The sequence below is a fragment of the Xenopus laevis genome, chromosome 3S, assembly GCF_017654675.1.
Source record: "Xenopus laevis strain J_2021 chromosome 3S, Xenopus_laevis_v10.1, whole genome shotgun sequence".
NCBI classification, from domain to species: Eukaryota; Metazoa; Chordata; class Amphibia; order Anura; family Pipidae; genus Xenopus; species Xenopus laevis.
Window position 1 is genome coordinate 10,971,565 of NC_054376.1, and position 22,953 is coordinate 10,994,517.

Consider the following 22,953-nt stretch of genomic DNA (forward strand, 5'->3'; position numbering starts at 1 on the left):
CGTATGGTATAACTAAGCTTAACATCAAAGCATGGCAGAAATGGCCAGAACTTTGAACCAAAGACAAATGCATGACCAGTACCGGGGTTTGGATAACTCTCACTTGCCCACTCCATTTTGGAAAATCTTATAGCTACACTAATCTAATAATAATAAGATGGTACTTTATTAAAGAACCAATGATTGCCCAACATTCTAGTATTCTTTGCACAGCAGAAGTCTGTCGGTTGTCCACAGGTTATGGTTGAAGGTGAAATTCATTCATAGACATTGACTCCATACAGTCCTTCTCGTGGAAGCATTACCAGTTCCTCCTTATGTTGACAGCAAGAGTACAGAAGGATGGACATCACAAATATCAAACCACTGGGAGTTGATTTTCTTCCGGGGCCATAATCCATTCACAGGCAGAGATGAGTTGCTTTGTCTTTCTCGATCACTAACCACCTTCCAGAAATATTTGTCTTTGATGAAGAACGTTGTTTGGTATGAGTATGAGAAATAAACGGCATCAATATTCCCTATGGGGTGGTCATTGGGATCCACAGGAGGGAATATGTCAATGATGGGTTTTGGGAACTTTTCCACTTTTTGATTTTTATCAACACTAAAGGCAGTAACCTAGAAGGCGTGAAAATGGTTAGAGCATCCATTACAAGGCCATTGAAGTCAAATAAAATGAGCAGCTATAATGTTGGATAAATATTGGATATACATGTACCCCGTTACACCCCAATTTAAAATCAATCCCTGTGCCCTTCCTTGGGTATTTAAAGTACTTACGTTATTTCCTCTGAAGAAGTAGATAAAGCGCTCCTTTTTGTTGAAAAAAGCCGCATCCACTGGACTTGGGACTCCTGGAAATATTTCTACAATAGGCTGAGGATACTTGGCTTTCCTCCAGTCCTCTGTAAATGCCCTGTCTTTGTCAGGGTCATAGCGCCAGACTAGGGTACCTTTTAATGACAACAGCAGAAAAGTAACACTGGCAAATGAGTCGGGATATAACAGAAGAAGAAGAATTATTTCTGAAACACCGTGTTAGCAAACTCTAAAACAGGTTTGTAGTCGGGACATGATTAATAACCTTCCTTTGTTTTGAAACTCAGTGGAGACCTACACAATCCCTCAGGGTCCTGTTTGAACAATCACACAGGGTGTGTTTTTCACTTAAATATTACCAAATCTTTGAATCACACCCTGTAAATGTTCAATCACAACTGGGAAGATGCCATGCTTGGTGCAAGCAAAAAAGTCACTGAAATTAGTTTGTCTGATCAGCTATATTACGGTTTCATGGATAACTCAGAGCCCATTAAATATCATCAGCGAAACCAAATTTTATAGATGGGGTATTTTTATTCCCTTCCAGGCTGCTTGATTTCTAAATGGAGAGATGATCACTGACCCTCGTCTCTGTGGAGACTGGAAGCTATTCCAGTACAGGCAGGGCCACCAGAAATCACAGGGCCCCAGCCCCCAAGCCCCACCCCAGCTCTCGCCCACCCAACACCACAGTAAAGAGGCCACACAGACAACAGTGCTAAAAACGGTAAACGTCCCCACACACAAGTTCTAAAAAGTTATTTATGGTCAGGGCCCCCTTATAAGTAAAAAAAAAAAACATTGGCGCCAGGGTCCCCCGACAAGTTAAAAAAGATAAAATAATTGGTGACCAGGGCACCCCCATCAGTTAAAAAGAAACATTGGAACCAGGGCCCCCTATAAAAGATTTAAAAAAAAAAAAAACGCTCCATTCATGGGCCCAAAGGGACACAATTTTGTGCTCTAGCACTAGTGCTCAGGGCAGTGGGAATATGTATTAAGGATAAACAGACAGTTGGGTACAGTTCATCAAAGGAGAACTGATACAAGTGTTAAGAGATGTGGTGTTCACTTTAGACAAATTGTATTGAAAACTCTGTTCAGGCTTTAATAACTGGCAAATATTTTGAAGCGATTGATGGCTTAAACAACTGACACTGGCATAGGCAGATTTGACACACCAGATATTTGATGTCTGTTCGATATTTGATGTCTGTTCACATTGACCCTGAGCCTGTTGAGTGAATGCTGGGGTTTGCAATTCTGGAGTCTCCAAAAATTGCTCCTCTTGGCTTGCAATATATAGCAGGTTTATATACAATGGAAAACTGTAGAACTAAGAATTTCGAGGACTCAAGAATTTCCTCCGTAGTAAATGTAAGAATTGCATTCCTTACCTTTGAAAAAGTACTGTGCATCGATGTTCCAAGTCCACACATGAACATAGGCATCAATGTCTTTATCCGGAATACCATTCCAGCCTCCTTTGATAGGCAGTGGGTCCCCAAATCGTGTCCGATTGCCCTTGTTCTCATACATCCAGTACCAGCTTGTCTTGAAGAAATACGTGTTAAATCGATACACTGTGTCTCCACGTGGAGTTCGTTCTCTCCTTATCCAATCAAAAACTGTGCTGAAGCTGCCATCACAGGCACCTGCAATAAGCAAACATTTTCTTTTGCTGATTTTCAACACAATTTAATTTATAAATTCAAGTAGTTTTGATTGTGTATAAATTGTGTCAGGCTGATATAATACTGTTTGTCAGCACAAGAACTATTCTTAGGGTTCATGGGGTTTTTCTGGCTAATCAGCGGCAAGCAAACCTAACATAACCATCTGTAATGGGACGTGTCACCTAGTGTGGTGTAAATGAAACCTCCATTGGGCTCCAGAGTAGTGGATATTCATCATCTGGAGTGCTAAATAGTATTTCACCATCTGCCAATGTCAGGGTTTGGCAGAGGCCAAAAGAACACTATCTGCCTGAATGCATAATGCCAACTGTAGTTGGTGGACTGTAGTTGGGAAGTTTGGTGTAGAAGAATAATGGTTTCTATGGTTTGGACTATGGTCCTTGGTTCCGTTGAAGGCAAACATTATGGTTGTTGTGTACAATGACAATTTTGTGCTCCTTTTTGACGACAATTTTGGGGAAGACTCTTTCCTGTTTTAGCAAAATAATGCCTCTAGACACAAAGCCAGGTACATGCAGAATTGGTTGCGGAGATGGGAATGGAAGAACCTGACTGACCTGCTCACAGCACTATCGTCAACCCAGCGGAACCCCGTTATGTTGGATCTGTTTAGAAGAACTCACCATATTTTTCCTGCACTGCTTTTCTGTCTTCCCAGTCAAGCTCAAAATGGCGTTCCTGAGGTATATAATTAGGCTGCATGACTGATCCTTCACGGTTTATATGGCTCAGTCCGAGAGCGTGACCAATCTCATGAACTGCAACCTGCAACAAAGCATCTTAATGATCTTATAATTTGCTCCTTTGTGCCCCATCACTTCAGCAGGAATATGGGAGACCCTTCCACACCCCCTCTATATACAACTAAACCATGCCCTGATAAAAAAAATTGACAGTACAGATATGATTATATTTTTGTAATCATTTTTATTTTGCTCTGATCAACTTTCCCTTGGCACATTATGCCCGATGGTATGTTGGGTACTGTTTCATTGCCTGTTGTCCATGGTATTCCATTCTTTGGGCACATTAAGCAGCTTGGCTGCTCCTTTGTTTATTCATAAGAACAAATGGGCTGATAAATATAATACTGTATGAAGAATAACCATGACAAATGTTATTTTAAAGCATAATATAAGCACCCAAGACCCTTATTAATGATATGGCACAGACCCTGTTTAGCTGGAAGAATCTATAACATAATTACCTTCAAAAGGTTGATTCCATGCTCACTAGATGGTCCAACAAAATGTTCGTCATCATCAAAATGAATATCTCCGAGGTACCAGGCGTGAGCAAACTGCTGCCCCACCCCATCGAATGCCTGTGAGCAGCCAAGGTGCTGTCCTGTAACGTGTAAATATTTACAGTTTGAAAACGAATTAGGCTGTAAATTAACTCACAGTTGCCCATTATTTAAAAGAGATTAAGGGCTAATCTTCACATATTACACTAACTCAGAGCCTATATCGATGGACCAGGCTGCTTGTTAGTCAGATAAGTGCAATTTGGTCATCTTTGCGTTTGGTCATCTTCACCTTTCCTGAATGACCCATATTAACAGGTCTAAAGCAAATGTCAAAGAAGGGGAGAGGTAAGAAACTTTCAGCCTATGCACCACATCCTCAAATTGGGTTGGTGAACCACTTACCTGTTCCAAAGCCAATTCGAATATCTATATCATCTCCTGTGAGGTCCTCCACAAACTGCAGAGGGACAACCTCACTCCACATACGGAAAGCCAAGGCAAGAATTGCCCTCTGTTGTTGTATGGTCAACTGCATGCTGTACCCTTCTCCCATCAGCCTCCACTTCAGCGTATTTCTGGAAAACCTCTTGGAATTGCCACTTCCCATGTTGTCTTTGGATTCTCGATTTTGCCTGTATTGTTCAACCATTTTAGAAAGGAAACTTCTCTTTCTACGTTGCATTTGTGAGCTATTGTGGTGAGAGTTACTATCTGCATCCATTGAGCCGAGAGTTGCATTCCTGCGTCTTGATGCAACTTTGAAATCTGGAACACCACAGCGTGGCTTGTTCATGGCTATCTTTGTAGCACTGTCCAAGACTCCTGTAATATTTAGCCCGTTTGCCTCCTGGAATTTTTTCAAGGAGTCTACAAAGGATAGATTCATCTGAGTTTGATTTGAATTACTGACTCTAGGATGCTCCTCGGGTTCTCCTTCTGAAATCATCTGGGAGACATCTTGTGGTGCCTGATCATGTACAGGGAAATCTGAAAATGCTTGCTCCTCCCAATTTACAGGTGCGACCCAGCCATATTTTACAAGGTATTGCTGTGTAAATAAAAGTGAAAATAGACTTGCATTGTTTTCTTTAAGAAAATATACATTACTATTGAAAAATAGCTTAAAAGCGTCCATTGCCAGATCCTACTACAGTGTTGCTGTATGTAAATTTATTTGGACAAATGGGTAATTGTTGGCCATTCCATTGGGGTTTATAATGAGTCCTTCTATGTGTACTTTAATCATAGATTTGTCTTGGTACCATATTAAAGGAGAAGGAAAGCTACGGAGGCATTTTATTGCCGAAAGATTAGTTGCAATTGTGCGAGCTTGAATGCTATATTTATTCTGTAGAATGTTTTACCATGCCTAAGTAAAAAGCTCTAGAAGCGCTCTCTGTTTGTTTAGGATAGCAGCTGCCATATTAGCTTGGTGTGACATCACTTCCTGCCTGATTCTCTCCCTGCTCACTCATAGCTCTGGGCTCAGATTACAGCAGAGAAGGGAGGGGGAGAGGAGCAAACTGAGCATGCTCACGCCCGGGCCAAGGAGGTTTAAACTGAAGGCAGGAAGTCTGATACAGAAGTCCATGTGTACACAATAGGAGGAAATAAATGTGGTGTTTCTGCTCTGAGGACTCAGAGCAGCATTACTTTGAGGTTTTACTAGACCTTTCTGAGAAAGCTTACTTAGTTTTAACCGTTCCTTCTCCTTTAATGGGGTGGTTCACCTTTGAGTTCACTTTTAGTATGTTATGGAATGGCCAATTCTAAGCAACTTTTCAATTGATCTTCAATATTTATTGTTTTAGGGGCTGATTGACTAAGGGTCGAATATCGAGGGTTAATTAACCCTTGATATTCGACTAGGAATTTAAATCCTTCGACTTTGAATATTGAAGTCGAAGGATTTAGCGCAAATACTGCGATCGTACGATCGAAGGATTATTCCTTCGATCGAACGATTAAATCCTTTGAATCGAACGATTCGAAGGATTTTAATCCAACGATCAAAGGAATATCCTTCGATCAAAAAAACTTCCCCATAGGCTAACATTGACTTCGGTAGCTTTTAGCTGCCAAAGTAGGGGGTCGAAGTTTTTTTTAAAGAGACAGTACTTCGACTATCGAATGGTCGAATAGTCGAAGATTTTTAGTTCGAATCCTTCGATTCTAAGTCGTAGTCGTAGTCAAAGGTCGAAGTAGCCCATTCGATGGTCGAAGTAGCCCAAAAAATACTTCGAAATTCGAAGTTTTTTTACTTCGAATCCTTCACTCGAATTTAGTGAATCGGCCCCTTAGAGTTTTTGAATTATTTGCCTTTTTCTTCTGACTCTTTTCAGCTTTCAAATGGGGGTCACTGACCCCATCTAAAAACAAATGCTCTGTAAGGCTACACATTTATTGTTATTGGTACTTTTTCATCTTTCTATTAAGGCCCTCTCCTATTCATATCTCAGTCTCTTGTTAATAACAGGGCATGGTTGCTAGAATTACAAACTAGAAAGCTGCTGAATAAAAAGCTAGATAACTAAAAAAAAAGCCACAAATAATAAAAAATGAAAACCAATTGCAAATTGTCCCAGAATATAACTCTCCAGATCCTACTAAAATTTAGTTTGAAGGTGAACCATCCCTTTAATAAGAAGAAATCCCTTCTCTACAATTATACGATTGATTGTTACCTATACTGTAATTACCTGTGCTGCTTCAGGGGTCAGGATCGCACCTGCATGTGGGATATTTTGCAAATCAAAATCTGAGTGATCTCTGTTATGGAAGATTTTTTCTGAGTCAGTCCATCCTGTGATCAGTATCAGGAAGATTATCGTAGCTGTGACTGTCATCTGCCCTTGGTGACCAAGATGTTCCATTCTTGCCAAACTTATCCTGTGTTAATGAAAAAGCCATCAAGTTAATACTTAATGGTAGGTTAGTTTTTGTGATTTGTAATGAAATTCCATGGATTCCAGTGTTTGCAGACATTGTGTATCATTCACATCAGCCCCTGCCCCAGTGAAGCTTGCAATCTAAATGAGCCGTTTAACCTGTATGTTGGAGGAAAGCATAGAACTCAGAGCATATCACATGCAAACTCCTTTTAGTGCCCAAGTTGGGATCAGTCTCAGGACTTTAGCATTGCAAGGCTAACCAATGAGCCACCATGCTACACATTATAAAATAAAAACCAGGGATGTTTTCGTTTATACCCTCCAATCTGCCCTGTCCATGCCCAATTAAGTCAATGATCTACTCATCTCCAGCATAGCTTAAAAAAAAAAGTTGAAAAAAGATGACAAAAGCCTTGAAGTGGGATTCCCTTGTTGACAATTTAGGACAGTTGACAAGTGTGCAGTTAGAATATACTTAAAGGAGAAGCAAACCCAAAAGTTAAAAAAACCCTACCCTACATAGACCACCCTCCCTCCTCCCCCCAGCCCAAGTGTTACCCCAGGCAAATGGGTTTTTTTAACTTTTGGGTTTGCTTCTGTAATGCCCTTTTCAGTTGGCGTTGTATGTGGCCATTCTGTGACCACACTGACTGAAGACCCCTCTGACGTACAATAATTCAGGATGAATGGATCTATTGCAATTTGGCCTATCAGGTGTGTTGCCATATTAGTAAAAGATATGGTCGCCTGATTAGTTGAAACAACGGACATATTTGTGAATATATTTGTATTTGGGCAAAACTGTAAAGGGAAGCAGCAGCAGAAGGGCTGAATGTAGAGGGCCTTACTAATGAGCAGTCTCAAAGAGATTGAGACTAACTGCACCTTGTTTGAATTTGCAGTCAGGCCAAAAATGTCTTTACTGAATAAAATGGTAGCTTGCTTTGCTAAAAAAAAGGCTTCTTAAAGGAGATTTAAATCCAAATAGTAGATTGATGTTAAACTCATTGAGTGCTCCTTTGAACCCTTTTGCAATCTTCTGTTTTTAGTTTCAGGGTTTCAGTTTAGAAGGGAACTATTATGAAAATGAAAATGTAATAAAAGCTTTAGCATACTGAAATAAGATACATTGTAAATAAAATCAATTAAAAATTACTGGCAACACCAAATTGGTTGGATTAGCTCCTTAAGCCTTGAACTTCATAGGCAGGTTTGTCCAATCATGAGTTTAAACTGACAGTTTCAACTGTAAGGAAAGTATTCAGGAAATGGAAGGCCACAGGCACAGTTGCTGTAAAACCCAGGTCTGGCAGGCCAAGAAAAATACAGGAGCAACATTTGTGGAGGATTGTGAGAATGGTTACAGACAACCCAAAGATCACCTCTAAAGACCTGCAAGAACATCTTGCTGCAGATCCAGGTGTATCTGTACATCGTTCTACAATTCAGCGCAATTTGCACAAAGTACATCTGTATGGCAGGGTGATGAGAAAGTAGACAAGCCACAGTCATTTTGGAAGAAAGTGCTTTGGACTGATGAGACAAAAATTGAGTTATTTGGTCATAACAGAACAAGAAAAACACCAGCTACCTACTGTCAAATTTGGTGGAGGTTCCATCATGCTGTGGGGCTAGTTCAGGGACTGGGGCCATTTTTAAACTGAAGGGTTCAACCCAATATCAACAAATTCTTCAGGATAATGTTCAAGCATCAGTCACAAAGTTGAAGTTACGCAGAGGTTGGATATGCCAACGAGACAATGACCTTAAACACACTTCGGAATCTACTGCCTCTAATAAAGATTAATTATATCTTAGTTTGGATCAAGTACAAGCTACTGTTTTATTATTACAGAGAAAAAGAAAATCTGGATTACTTGATTATAATGGAGTCTATGGGAGACGGCCTTTCCGTAATTCGGAGCTTTCTGGATAACGGGTTTCCGGATAAGGGATCCCATACCTGTACAATATTCTGGAATGGCCATCACAGTCCCCCAACTTGAATATCATGGAAAATCTATGGGATGATTTGAAGCAGGCTGTCCATGCTTGGCAGTCATCACATTTAACTGAACTGGAGAGATTTTGACGAATGGTCAAAAATACCGCCATCCAGAATCCAGACACTCATCAAAGGCTATAGGAGGAGTCTAGAGGCTGTTACATTTGCAAAAGGCTCAACTAAGTATTGATGTAGTATCTCTGTTGGGGTGCCCAAATGTATGAACCTGTCTAATTATGTTATGATGCATATTTGAATATTTTCTGTTAATCCAATAAACTTTATGCCACTGCTGGAATACTACTGTTTCCATAAGGCAGGTTATATATTAAAAGGAAGTTGCTACTTTGAAAGCTCAGCCAATGATAAACAAAACTCCAAAGAATTAAGAGGGGTTCCCAAACTTTTTCATATGACTATACCTGCCACTTTGGCATCAGCCTAACTAAATGTTAGCCTTCAAAAGGGTACTTGAAATGAAAAATGTCTAACAACCATTGCAGTATGGTCAATTCTATGAATTGCCAATTTAAAAAGAATTTTAAAGAAAGTTTGTGCAGGTGACTGGTGGTCCCATTGGCAGCCTGTTATCTGTTCTGAATAAACAAAGAGTTTGGCACAGCCGCGTGTTTGGGCAGAAGGTCAGCACCAGAATTGAATCTTCTATTGCTACATATGCAACTGGACTGCTCGGACAGGGGAGTGCTGAGGCCGCTATCCCGCCAAATTATGACAAAAACCATTTCTGGATCGGGGATGGCGCTGCTCTGCACATAAACAAAAACCGACCTTACAAACACTTTATCAGAACATGCAACAAATCATTCTCTATAACTGCTATAAACAAACCACAAGCAGGAATTCCTGATAACTGCAGTTTCGTCTGATTGATATTCTGTGCCCTGAAATACGTCCAATTAATTCTCTCTTTGATGACACTGCCTCCATTAGTTCTGAGTCAGTACGCTGAAAAATAGCAGCTGAGCTCCCTGACTGTTGATGGCTAAAATTAAACAAATAAATGTATAAAAAATGTAAAAAAAAATATTCTGTATATGTTGGAAGTGTCTGGGAAATTAATACTTGTAAGAAACAAAGTTGTCTAGAAGCTAATAGCCACTGTAGGAAAAGTCCTGCTAGAAGACATAGGGTGTACTGTGCTGTGTATGTGCATGCTCGGGGCATTATAGAGAAATTGTGGTCACCGGTAGATTATGGAGGTGTTTTTGGAAGATGAGGACCAACTTGGCACCACCCAGTGATTCTAACTTTCCTTGCCCTTTAACACAGGAGGAGATATTATTTCCAGGTCTCCTTTTGTGTACTGCACCTACATAACCAAATGACCAACTTTATTTAGCAGCTGATTTATCAATAAATGAGCACTGGAGTTTAAGGGATACTGTCATTTCAAAATGCATCAGTTAATAGTGCTGCTCAGCAGTATTCTCAAAAGAGCAAACAGATTTTTTCATATTTAATTTTGAAATTTGACATGGGGCTAGACATATTGTCAGTTTCCCAGCTGCCCCAGTCATGTGACTTGTGCTCTGATATACTTCAGTCACTCTTTACTGCTGTACTGCAAGTTGGAGTTATATCATCCCTCCCCCCAGCAGCCTAACAACAGAACAATGGGAAGGTAACCAGCTAGCAGTTATCTAACACAAGATAACACCTGCCTGGTAGATCTAAGAACAACACTCAATAGTAAAATACAGGTCCCACTGCGACACATTCAGTTACATTGAATAGGATAAACAACAGCCTGCCAGAAAGCAGTTCCATCCTAAAGTGTTGGCTCTTTCTGAAAGCACATGACCAGGAAAATGACCTGAGATGCACCTACACACCAATATTACCACAACAAAAAAATACACTTGCTGGTTCAGTAATTAAACTTAATATTGTAGAGTGAATTATTTGCTGTGTAAACAGTGTAATTTAGAAATAAAAAATGCATCATAAAATTCAAGACAGAATCCCTTTAACTCTAATTGCCCCCCCTCATTGGCTCAGACAAAATGTAATCCCCCAATAGAATGGCTGCTAATTTGCAAGTTGCAGTGCATGCCCCAATTACCCTGGACGTCTGGGAAAGATAGCTGAATTATGAGTATTCTGGTTTCACTGGTAATAATTGTATATGTTAAATACCTGTTATATTAATTTTTAGAAAACATTAACCGAACTGAAGATGCAATACACGTGGGTAAAGCTTGTCATTGCTTCATGAGTAGACCAGCCAATGAATGTTCCTCCTCCACGTCTCCTTTGAAACAGATTTCGTTGCCTTGTAATCAACAGGTTTCCCAACCCTATGCAGGTTTACATATACATAAATGAGATATATCAAGAACGTTACATAGAAGAATGTTTTGGGCTCTAATACTATATGGTAAGTGGAGGTGTAGGTCCCTAAGGTTCCTATCACATTTCAATTTTATCAGAAGTTGGTTAACCTGTCTGTATACGTTTTTGAAATTTGGGAGGAAACCAAAATACCCAAAGGAAACCCATGCAGACACAGGGAGAACATATACACTGTAGATCAGGGGTCCCCAACCTTTTTTTACCCTTGAGCCACATTCAGATGTAAAAAGAGTTGGGGAGCAACACAAGCATGAAAATGTTCCTGGGTGGTGTAAAATAAGTGCCGTGATTGGCCATTGGGTAACCCCTATTTGGACTGGCAGCCTTCAGGAGGGTGTATTTGGCAGTACACCTGGTTTTTATGCAACCAAAACTTGCCAGGAATTCAAAAATAAGCACCTGCTTTGAGGCCACTGGGAGCAACATCCAAAGGTTTGGAAAGCAACATATTGCTCCCGAGCCACTGGTTGGGGATCACTGCTCTAGATTATACACCCACACACATAGTACTCAGAGTGGAATCAAAGCAAGTGCCTCGTACAACTTTTATCATTATGTCTACTCTAATAACCTGTTGAGAATGAATGAATTTATTGAATAAACTTGTAAAGGTATAGCAGATTAATCACGCTTGTGTATTATATAGTGAATACCTCCCATTGTAAAATATAGCATCTCGACTAAGAGAAAGGTATACAAATAGGAATGGACCTGAATAGAAAGGTAAGTAGTAAAAATGAACATAGTAACATAGTAAATTAGGTTGGAAAAGACACACATCTTTCAAGTTCAACCATAAGTCTGTATATAACCTGCCTAACTGACAGTTGATCCAGAGGAAGGCAAAAAAAAACATTTGAAGCCTCTACAATTTGCCTCAGGGGGGGGGGGGAAATCCTTCAAGTTGTACTATGAGCTATCTTCCATAACCCTGAATTGCCTCACTTGCTAAACACCATCCAACCCCTTCTTATACCTATCTAATGTATCAGCCTGTACCACTGATTCAGGGACAGAATTCCACATCTTCAAAGCTCTCAATGCAAAAAAAAAAAAAACCCTTCTGAATTTTTAGATGGAACCTCCTTTCTTCTAATCACAATGGGTTCCCTCTTGTCAGCTGTCAACACTGAATTTCATTTGCCACTTAGCTGCCCAGATTGCCAGTTTGTTGAGATCCTGTTGTAAGGATGTTGCTTCCTGGATGGAATTAATAAATTGGGCTGGATAGTTTTGTGTCATCTGCAAATACTGATACATACAATACCCTCCCCTAAGTCATTAATGAAAAAGTTAAATAAAAGTGGACCCAATACAGAGCCCTGAGGGACCCCGCTAAGAACCTTACTCCAAGTAGAGAATGTCCCATTAACAACCACCCTCTGTAACCGATCCTGTAGCCAATTTCCTATCCATGTGCAAACGACTTCATTTAGCCCAACAGACCTTAGTTTAGAAAGCAGTCTTTGTGGGGCACGATATCAAATGCTTTGGCAAAAATCTAAATAGATCATATCTACTGCTCCCCCACTGTCCAGTATCTTACTTACCTTATCATAAAATAAATCAAATTACGGTAGTCTGACATGACTTATCCTTCATTAAGCCATGCTGATTGCTGCTCATAATGCCATTCACTAGGACAACATTTTGAATGTGATCCCTTAACAAGCCTTCAAATAATTTGCCCACCACAGATGTCAAACTTACAGGCCTATAATTGCCAGGCTGAGATCGTAATCCCTTTTTAAATATAGGAATGACATCCACTTTCCTCCAATCCATAGGTACCATACCAGATGAAAAAGATCTGAGAAAATCAGAAATAGAGGACAGTCCAAAACTGAACTAAGCTCTCTTAAAACCCGCTATGAGGTGGGTCTGGCAACTTTGATTCCTCTATTGTATACACTGAAGAAAAGAACTGATTTAGCACATTTGCCTTTTCTGTATCTGTTACAACCATGCTGGTACCATTATTTAAAGGGGCAACACTCTCAACCTGCATCTTTTTACTATTAATATATTTAAAAAACCTTAGTCTTAACCTCTGCCGCAATGCTCTCCTCGTTTCCTATCTTTGCCTAATATACTGTAACAATAATAATACAATTCTAGCCTCAGAGAGCAATAGTTTTTTGGCTGCTGGGGTCAGTGACCCCCATTTAAAAGCCGAAAAGAATTATATATAGAAGGCAAATAATAAATATACTACAAAATATTAAGATCAATTAAAAAGTTGCTTAGAATTGGCCAAACTTTAACACACTAAGGGCCAAATGCATCAAGGGTCGAATATCGAGGGTTAATTAACCCTCGATATTCGACTGGGAATTAAAATCCTTTGACCTCGAATATCGACTTTGAATATCGAAGTCGAAGGATTTTGCGCAACGATTTTGTAGAAGGATTTTAATCCGACGATCGAAGGATTATCTTTCGACCAAAAAAAGTTAGCCAAGCCTATGGGGACCTTCCCCATAGGCTAACATTGACTTTGGTAGCTTTTAGGTGGCTAACTAGGGGGTCGAAGTTTTTTCTTAAAGAGACAGTACTTCGACTATTGAATGGTCGAATAGTCGAACGATTTTTAGTTCGAATCATTCAATTCGAAGTCGTAGTCAAAGGTCGAAGTAGCCCATTCGATGGTCGAAGTAGCTAAAAAAACACTTCGAAATTTTACGTTTTTTTTCTTCTATTCCTTCACTCGAACTTAATGAATGGGCCCCTAAAAGTTAACTTAAAGGTGACTCACTCCTTTAATCCTCATGATCATCATTTGGCAGCAAGTTATGAAGCACTTTCTAATAATATTATTAAATAAAAAAATAGGAACCTTGCAATAATTTAACAAGAAGGGGTTAACCAATAAAAGCTCGTTATCTATATTAACTTTAGGATAAAATGTTCCGCACATATATGAAAAACTGTTATTGCTCTGTAGCAGTCAATAACTCTTCAAGAAGAGTGCTTCTTGTTTTCTTCAATTTTAATATTTCTTTTGATGGGAAAGTTTGGCTGATATCAACAGCTTAACCCCATGAAAAGTATCACTAATTCCCAGATAACAGCACTTTAAACAAACCAGAGTATCTGCTGAAGTGAAATACTGAAGTGGCCTCTCTCTCCTTCTCCAATAGCAACAGGAGAGTTTAGAAGATGTTTTGCACGTACTTCTAAGAAACCGAATCCATCCATTTCCACCACCTAAAAACACATTTTTTTCATCTGCAGAGCAAGGCAGATAGCGCTCTTTGATTATAGTTAGGTGTCATTTTTGGTTTATAGTAGATGATTACGTGTAATGATTTATTGGCATGCTGTTGGACTGGTTTCTAGCAAACCTAATTTTTTAAAAAGATGTCCAGCTATTTACACTTTCAAGGGAGATCTACACCATTTTGTATATCCAAGACAGAATAGAGTCATCATGAACAACACCCCATCCTTCAGAACTTCAGCTGACCTACATTTGGTGGGATTCCATCTGGAATGATGACAACATTAATGGAAAAGGTGAAATATGATCCAGAATCCCTCAGATATGAGGGGGGGGTGTTGCAAAAGTATTTTAATTTACAGGTTGGGACCTGTTATCCTGAATTGCCGGAACTTGGGGCTTTCCGAATAAAGGATCATTTCACAATTTATCTCTCCATACTTTCATTTAAACATTAATTAAACCCACTTGGATTTGCCTTGAATAAGGATTAATTGTATTATAGTTGGGATCAAGCACAAGGCACTGTTTTATTATTACAGAGAAAAAGGAAATCATTTTAAAAAATTTGGATTATTTGATTATTTTGGAGTCTAAGGGAGACGGCCTTTCTGTAATTTGGAGCTTTCTGGATAACGGGTTTCCGGATAACAGATCCCATTCCTGTAGACAAAATGCATGGAGCCGAGCTGCTTTATAAATACATTTTTCATACTATTAGTATTAATCATACGAGCTTCTTTCTTTCTCTATTTAATTTTGTAATGAAAAAATAAAATAAAGCTTCAGCTTTAACTGCTTACATTATCTTCAGCTTCAATTTGGGCTTGGATACAGATTTCAGAGAATTTTATCTTTTTTTGAACCCAAGCCCAAAATGTGTTTATCACAGATTTAAAAGAGGAAATCATTTTTATAATAAATGTTGAATTATTTAATTAAAATGCTGTCTATGGAAGATGTCCTTCCCATAATTCAGAGCTTTCTAGATAACGGGTTTCCAGATAACAGATCCTATACCTTTACTAGGGTAACCTTTAAACAAGTGTTTTGCCAAATGTGTGATTGGTGATTTAGTTGCCATTTAAGTGGTTCTTATGTCCTGGACTTGGTTTGGTCATTTGAGGCTTCAGTGACTGCTTTCAAGGCATAGACGGAGGGTAATATTTGCATTTGGGGTACTTATTAAAGTGGTTGTTTGCCTTTAAATTAACTGATATAAGGAGACAATTTGCAAAGGGTTTTTATTTTTTGTTTTTTTTTTTAGTTATAAATTACCCTAGCAACTGGTATATGATGAGAAAAGAGCCTGAATAGAAACATGAGTATTTAAAAGTAGCAATAACAATATACTTTGTAGTCTTATAGAGCATTTGATTTTTAGATTGGTCAGTAGCCCCCATTTCAAAGTTGGAAGGAGTCAGGAGAAGGAAGCAAATACAGTAGATAACAAGGTGGCATGCAAATCAATCAACGTAACTTCTGTCAGGCTTTAGCATTCTTTGTACATAAATGAAAACCTACAAGAAGCATTTTCATATTAAATCTGCTGTCCTTTAGCTTTAATGATCCATCTAGAGTGCAGAGACGAGTTTAGCTGCATGGGAGGTTGTGGCAGCTACTTATGCTATCCAAGTAAATTCAAGATAAAACTGCTATGACCTTACTAAACAAAAATGTGTTACTATGGGGCAGCCTTCTCCTGCGTCCCTGCTTTCTTGAATCTTTATACAGTATTTACTGAATATATATATATATATATATATATATATATATATATATATATATATATATATATTACTTCTAATAACTTTATAATTGTAATATAGGGGATGCATCATTCCATATATATTTGTAGTCTAAATCTAAGTGGCATAGGCAAAAGAATGATTTTAGTGTTTGGGGATTAATTAATGACATTTTGTACACAGGTTCCTTCATAGTCTTCCAAAGCCAATTCCACGTATAATACCCCAAAACACATGGCAGGATAAATATAGCACCAATTCTATGTATAATACCCCCAGAACACATTGCAGGATAAATACAGTGCCAATTCGATGTATAATACCCTCAGAACACATGGAAGAATAAATACAGTGCCAATTCCTTTTAAAATACGAACACATGGCAGGATAAATACAGTGATAGTTCCATGTATAATATCCCAGAACACATGGCAGGATAAATACAGTGCCAATTTTATTTATAATACACCCAGTATACATGTCAGTATAAATACAGTGCCAATTCCATTTATAATACCCCCAGAAAACATGGCGGGATAAATACAGTACCAATTCCATTTATAATATCCCCAGAACACATGGCGGGATAAATACAGTGTCAGTTCCATGTATAATACCCCAGAACACATGGCAGGATAAATACAGTGATAATTCCAGGTATAATACACCAGAACACATGGCAGGATAAATACAGTGCCAATTTGATTTATAAAACCCCCAGAACACATGGAGGGAAAAATACAGTGCCAATTCCATTTATAATACCGCCAGAGCACATGGTGGGATAAATACAGTACCAATTCCATTTATAATACCCACAGAACACATGGCTGTATAAATGGTAGTATAAATACAGTGCCAATTCCATTTATAATACAGCCCAGAACACTTTGCAGGATAAATGTAATGCCAGTTCCATGTAAAAAAAAAAACACCCAGAACACATGATAAAATAAATAGAGTGCTAATTTCATACACCCCAGAACATATGGCAGGATACATACAGTCCCAGTTTCATTTATAATGCCTCGAGGACACACGGCACAGTGCCACGTTCATGCATAATACTGTGAACATGTACAATACCCCTGGAATACATGGCAAGATACATTAATCAATTTATTTTATAATACCTCCATCCTATCTGTTATGGAGAGTTTATAGGTGTTGGCTTGACAAGGCTTAGGTGGTAGAAGCCTTATTTAAACTCTTCCCGTGAACTGACTATCTCTATCATTACTACAGGATTGGTTAAATGAAAGAAGTTAATATGACTAAAGATAAACCTTATGGTTTACTGCAAAGAGCAGATTACATTTCTAGTCTGGGCTGAAGGTATATGATCCAGTTTGATTGTAAGATGGTCTGCCTCTAAGTTCCAATGCATACCATTGAAATCATCCAAACTTACTGACCAAATCTGGGCATACATAGCTTCCAACAGGTCTGGACTGGGATTCCAAAGAGGTGCGGGCATTTCAAGTCCACAGTCCACAGTCAGTAGTAGTGAATGTCTAAGGCATCTTACAGCAGCCTCTCTGGACTTTGCCAGAATCCACAGTCTGGGCCTGATTTCACATTACACCCCTTTATAAAAGGTTTAGAATCCAGTCCTGGTTTTTACTAGACTGCAGCTCAAACATAGGCTGGGAACTGTAATCCAGCATGATTTGGGAAAGCCATGGTTGAGCAGCAGTTTTCATTTACCCATAGAAGTCAACTAAACCCATGAGTGTGCTGGTTACCTTGGCACAGTTGGGCTTCTCTACATTCTACACACATGTAAAAAAACTTGATTGTCAAAAAAAGTCCTTTTATTTTCATAAAAGCTTTAGAATTCCGTTGCTGCAAAGCAGGGGCGACAGTGGATACAGTGAGTTTATCTCGTGACCACAGGAAGAACCAGGACTTTGATCTAGAGAAGGTAAAGTGCTTAGCCCCACAGAAACTATTCCGAGAAGAATTTAAGGTCATACCGTGTTCATGCATTTAAGGTCAGTCTCAATGAAAGAGGAATTCTCACTCTAACACCCAGCAGGTATTGCAATCCAAAGCTGTTATTATATTAACCCCCTTTACATACTCTGGGTTGTATTAATGGATCACAGTTTTTAAAGGGCTTTTGATGTGTGCTGCCTAATTGTTGTATTTACTTTTGTTTTAAGGCACCTATACACGGGCTGATAAAAGCTGCCGACAGACCAAGTCGGCAGCTTATTGGCCCTAGTGTGGGGCCATCCAACGGCTTCCCTGATTGATATCTGCCACAAAGTTGGGCAGATATTGATGGGCCAGGGTAAAAAATCCAGTCGGATTGAGGCCGCATCTTTTTGTTGATACGGTCCCACGATCCGCCCGCTCATATGGCCTACATTCTGATCTGATCATTTCTTTGCATTGTTGAGGGGTTGGCCGATCCCCCGTTTTGTTGGGCACCAGGGACTCAAGTTCCAGGAGGGCCAGGGTGTGAGTTTGTAGTTGAATAATCATTAAAAATGTCAGTGGCTTTTACCATGCTTCAAACATATCTATAGCACTGACATCTTTACACTTTGCAGAGATTATACACCATTCCCATCAGCGTCTGTCCCAGCAGAGCTTACAATCTAAGGTTCCTATCACATTCACACCCACTAGGGCCAATTTTATCAGGAGCCAAATTAACCTGCCTTTGTGTTTGTGGAGTGTGGGAGAAATTCGGACTGGAAGAAACCCAAACAGACATGGGGATTAAGGTATGTACCTTATGAACTCCTAGTGCCCAAGCATGAATCAAATTTAGTGCCCCAGTGCTTAAATGTACATTTGCTTTCACTAGGCAAAATGGGTTTACGTCTCTTTTAATCCTGTATAATACAATATATCACCAAGCCAGTACATATTCAATATTGTGCGGCTGATCTCTCTGTCAACATCAAAGGTCCACATTCATGCGATTGGTCTAAAATACTGAACTTATTTTCAGGACCAAGAGTTTTGCTTTCAGGAGAATATATATATATAAACACATATGTAATAGCTAGATAAATACAAAAACAACACAATAACACACAATTATATGGGTAATATTGATTAATGTAAAGTGGAAAGCAAAGAAGGCAGAAAGCATCTGAATGCTTGGCAACTTGGGGGGGTTCCCTGTAATACGGACTGGTCAAAATGTCACATGGACTTATTATTTTATTACAGAGAAAATAAAATTGTTTGTTAAAAAGGAAGTGCATTTTCCAAAAGAACTCTACAAGAAACAATTTCACCCTATTTCTGAAAACAGGTTTCCTAGTAAGAGATCCTATACCTGTTATAGTAAAAATTAAAGCTTAAAAATAAATAACACTATTAATTAAATTGTGCAAAAACTGTGTTTTCCCCACTTAATCATAATTCATTTAAAAATGTTGAAATTATCCCAGGCCGACAGTTGCAAGTGTGGCATTGTAGCCACCGCTGGACTGGGATTCCTACCTTATGTGCTGCTCCAGTTGGTTTCTGCTGGTTCTGGAGATTGTCAGGTCGGCTAAGCAGCTCTTGTGTGTGCAGCGCTTGCTGGTCTGCTGGGAAATAAGGGAACAGCTGTGATGTCTCAGCTCTGCCCCGCGCCACTCTGGAATCATGTGTTTTGTTAAGCATTTTTTTTCTCAGCGTCAAGTATGTGGGAATGAGGCCAAACAGAAAGCCAAGTAATTATATATATATATATATATATATAGACAAATACAAGAGTCCTCTGCACTCAACCCATTATCAATATATTTAGGACATAGAGACATTTTGTGCCTAAAAAATAACTTACCCTTCAGACAAAACAGGGATTGTTTGTCCATATATTGCAATATATTTAAGCTGGCCAACTACGTCAAAGTCATCCCTGGTGCGGTCAGTCCATATATATGTATACGGGTCAGCACATGCTTCTGGGAAGTTAGTTACAAATTGTCTTTAGTAGGATAAGTTAATATTTCTCTTTTTGAAGTGGTGTAGGCACTCCGTAACCTTTAATCCATCAACTAAACCTTCGTAGCTCTAAGGCTGTTACAACCCCCTACCATTCATGTGCAAATCGGGCAATTCCTCATTATCAATAAAGTTCTGTTTGCAGCCAGCCAGTACATATTTTTTAATAATAAGGCCCCTTTTAAAATGTTCTATAAAATATGTAGGAGATGTAAACACTAGTAACGATAATTACATTTTGCAGGTAAACGCTAACTGCTTTATCGATGAAGCTGAGAGTTTAGAGATGTATCTGGACAGCTCATATATCTAGGGGAGCCATGCCGACAGCAACTCTCTTCTCACTCCATAATCACTGACGCTGACAATTCTACAATCACTCAGGAGCTTTAAGCCTGGATACGCAGCCCTTTAACTCTCTCCTACTGCTTTCCTTAAACTCTCTATGTCAAAGGTCTTGGGTCATATTCAAGCTCTTATTAAAGAAGAACTTAAATGCCTAAGGCTAGAAACAAATAAGAAACACTACATTAAATATATTGAATTACTTTACCAGCCCAGAGGTTCAGTATAACAATAAAGATCCTTTACAGTTGTACACAGGAGCTCCCCATCTTGGATCTTGTTAGGATAGTCAGTGGTACTGCACATGCTCAGTGTACGTTAGGGAAACCTTTAAAGGAACAGTTCAGTGTGAAAATAAAAACTGGGTAAATAGTTTGTGCAAAATAAAAAAATGTTTCCAATATAGTTAGTTAGCCAAAAATGTAATGTATAAAGGCTGGAGTGACTGGATATCTAACATAATAGCCAGAACACCACTTCCTGCTTTTCAGCTCTCTAACTCTGAGTTAGTCAGTGACTATAAGGGGGGCCACATGGGACATAACTGTTCAGTGAGTTTGCAATTGATCCTCAGCATTCAGCTCAGATTCAAAAGCAACATTTATGATCCATGTGCCCCCCCTAAAGTTACTGCCTGGTAACCAATCAGTGTAAACCAATAGAGCTGAAAAGCAGGAAGTAGTGTTCTGGCTATTATGTTAGACATCCAGTCACTCCAGCCTTTGTAAATTACATTTTTGCCTAACTAACTATATTAGAAACATTTTTAATTTTGTACAGCCTGTCTATTTACCCAGTTTTTATTTTCACAATAAACAATTCCTTTAAGTGGAATGAGATGTGTCTGAAGCTGATACTACAGGGTCAATCTGAAATCCTGCTGTAATCTGATTCTGAATTTATTACTAATTACTACATTAATAACTCCAGCACCCAAATGCCAGCACCTTATATTCTATTTTTCATATAAAGCCAAAAACACAGAGTCAAGTATGAACTGAGGAAACGTTCTGCTGTGAATAACCACAGAATATGGTGGAGATAGCCGCATCTTGAGTGGATCGGGGGCAGAGCAAGGGTGCAAGGCCAAAGGAGTAATTAATCCACCCTTGGATGTCCATTTTAATAATCCATTGTTTGATTACCTGGACTACAGCATCCAGCATACTTTAACCTTTAAAGGAGAAGGAAAGCTACAGAAGCAGTATATTTCTAATAGATTAGCCACAATAGTACAAGCTATAACACTATATTTATTCTGCAGAATGCTTTACCATACCTGAGTAAACAGCTCTAGAAGCTCTTTGTTTGTTTAGGATAGCAGCTGCCACATTAGCTTGGTGTGACATCACTTCCTGTCTGAGTCTCTTCCTGCTCACTCATAGCTCTGGGCTCAGATTACAGCAGGGAGGGGAAGAGGAGCAAACTGAGCATGCTCAAGCCCTAGCCCTGGAGGTTTAAGCTGAAAACAGGAAGTCTGATACAGAAGCCCATGAATAAGAAGGAATAGAAGGAAAGAAATGTAGTTTCTTTTGACAGAGGACTCAGAGCAGCATTACTTTGAGGGTTTACTGGTGCATTTATATAGACCTTTCTGATAAAGCTTACTTAATTTTAGCCTTTCCTTCTCCTTTAAAAATACATTGGGGTATTCTGGGAGCTGTAACCCAATTGTTTAAAGGGAACATAAACTTTCCCCAGTAGCCTTGCTTCATCAACTTTTTGGTGGACTCCCAGCTTATTCTAACATATTATTAAGGTCTTGTGTCCATTTTGAGCCGTAGTCCAGCAACATAAGTAATCATGTCTGTAGAGTTGTGAGGTAGGTTTACAGCAGAATCCAACCAATATTGAAGAAAAAAACAGCAGAGCCTTATGTGTTAAAGTTGTAATGTTTACCAGACATTGCTTTTGCACTTGTGCCTGGCAGGCAGCGTGGGAGTAACCAACGTCATTCCTTAAACTGCTATTTATAAAGCATTTATCTTCCCTTGTAAGTATCATGTAAGCCCATGTCATGATCCAAAAACCTGTGAAACTTTAGGATCTAACATAGACAAGACTTCAGGGGCCCAGTGTTATTACTAAAGCACCATCCTTTGTATGTTACAAGTGTTGTGGGTGATATATGCAATTGTGTAAAATAATTGAATAGTCCACTCATAAATGGACAAGCTTTGCATACAACTATTCCATTGCACATAAGGTTAACACCTGGACAGTCTGGTTTTTGGAAGGGCCACCCAGGTGAAAAGTTCCTGTGTGGATTTCCAAACTAGCAAATCGAGACAGGACATTGATGTGAATGACATGGCGATCAGCCAATCGCTGATCGCTACATCATCAGCCCCACCCTTGACCTCAATCGCCCACCCCCCATGCAGGGTCAAACTGGGCCAGCGGGATACTGGGAAAAAAACCACCGGCCCAGATTCGCACCCTGGCTTGACCACGATTGCGCATGCTGATGCATATGTAAGAGTGCTGTGATGCATGTGAGCAATTGCGCTTTTGCACACACCACGGCAGGGGGGTTGCCGGACAGGAGGCCCTGAGGCAGCAGCCCCCAGGGTCCGGAGGGGGGCCCTGAGGCAGAAGCCCCGGTGGTAGGGTTGCCACCTGTTTGGTTTTGGACCTGGACAACCC

The 22,953-nt window shown here is 39.4% G+C and overlaps 1 protein-coding gene across 1 annotated transcript; it reads right to left on the reverse strand.

The window, feature by feature from the left end:
- Positions 1–75: 75 nt before the first annotated feature.
- LOC108712603 (matrix metalloproteinase-21-like) lies at positions 76–19,832 on the reverse strand. Its single transcript, XM_018254889.2, has 9 exons — positions 19,802–19,832; positions 19,474–19,559; positions 6,471–6,660; positions 4,174–4,819; positions 3,730–3,869; positions 3,146–3,287; positions 2,223–2,480; positions 784–956; positions 76–621 (listed from the first exon to the last, which is right to left on the reverse strand). Exons 3-9 carry the CDS (start codon positions 6,642–6,644, stop codon positions 316–318), a joined length of 1,839 nt encoding a protein of 612 aa, XP_018110378.1. The 5' UTR covers positions 6,645–6,660; positions 19,474–19,559; positions 19,802–19,832; the 3' UTR covers positions 76–315.
- Positions 19,833–22,953: the final 3,121 nt, after the last annotated feature.

Bases quoted from the DNA above. Each gene is read 5' to 3' on its own strand.
- LOC108712603 (XM_018254889.2), bottom strand. From the start codon at position 6,644: ATGGAACATCTTGGTCACCAAGGGCAGATGACAGTCACAGCTACGATA. The intron at 3,288-3,729 runs GTAATTATGTTA...GCTTTGTTGCAG, and splicing joins ATGGAATCAACCTTTTGAAG to GTTGCAGTTCATGAGATTGG. The intron at 622-783 runs GTAAGTACTTTA...CACGCCTTCTAG, and splicing joins ACTTCTTCAGAGGAAATAAC to GTTACTGCCTTTAGTGTTGA.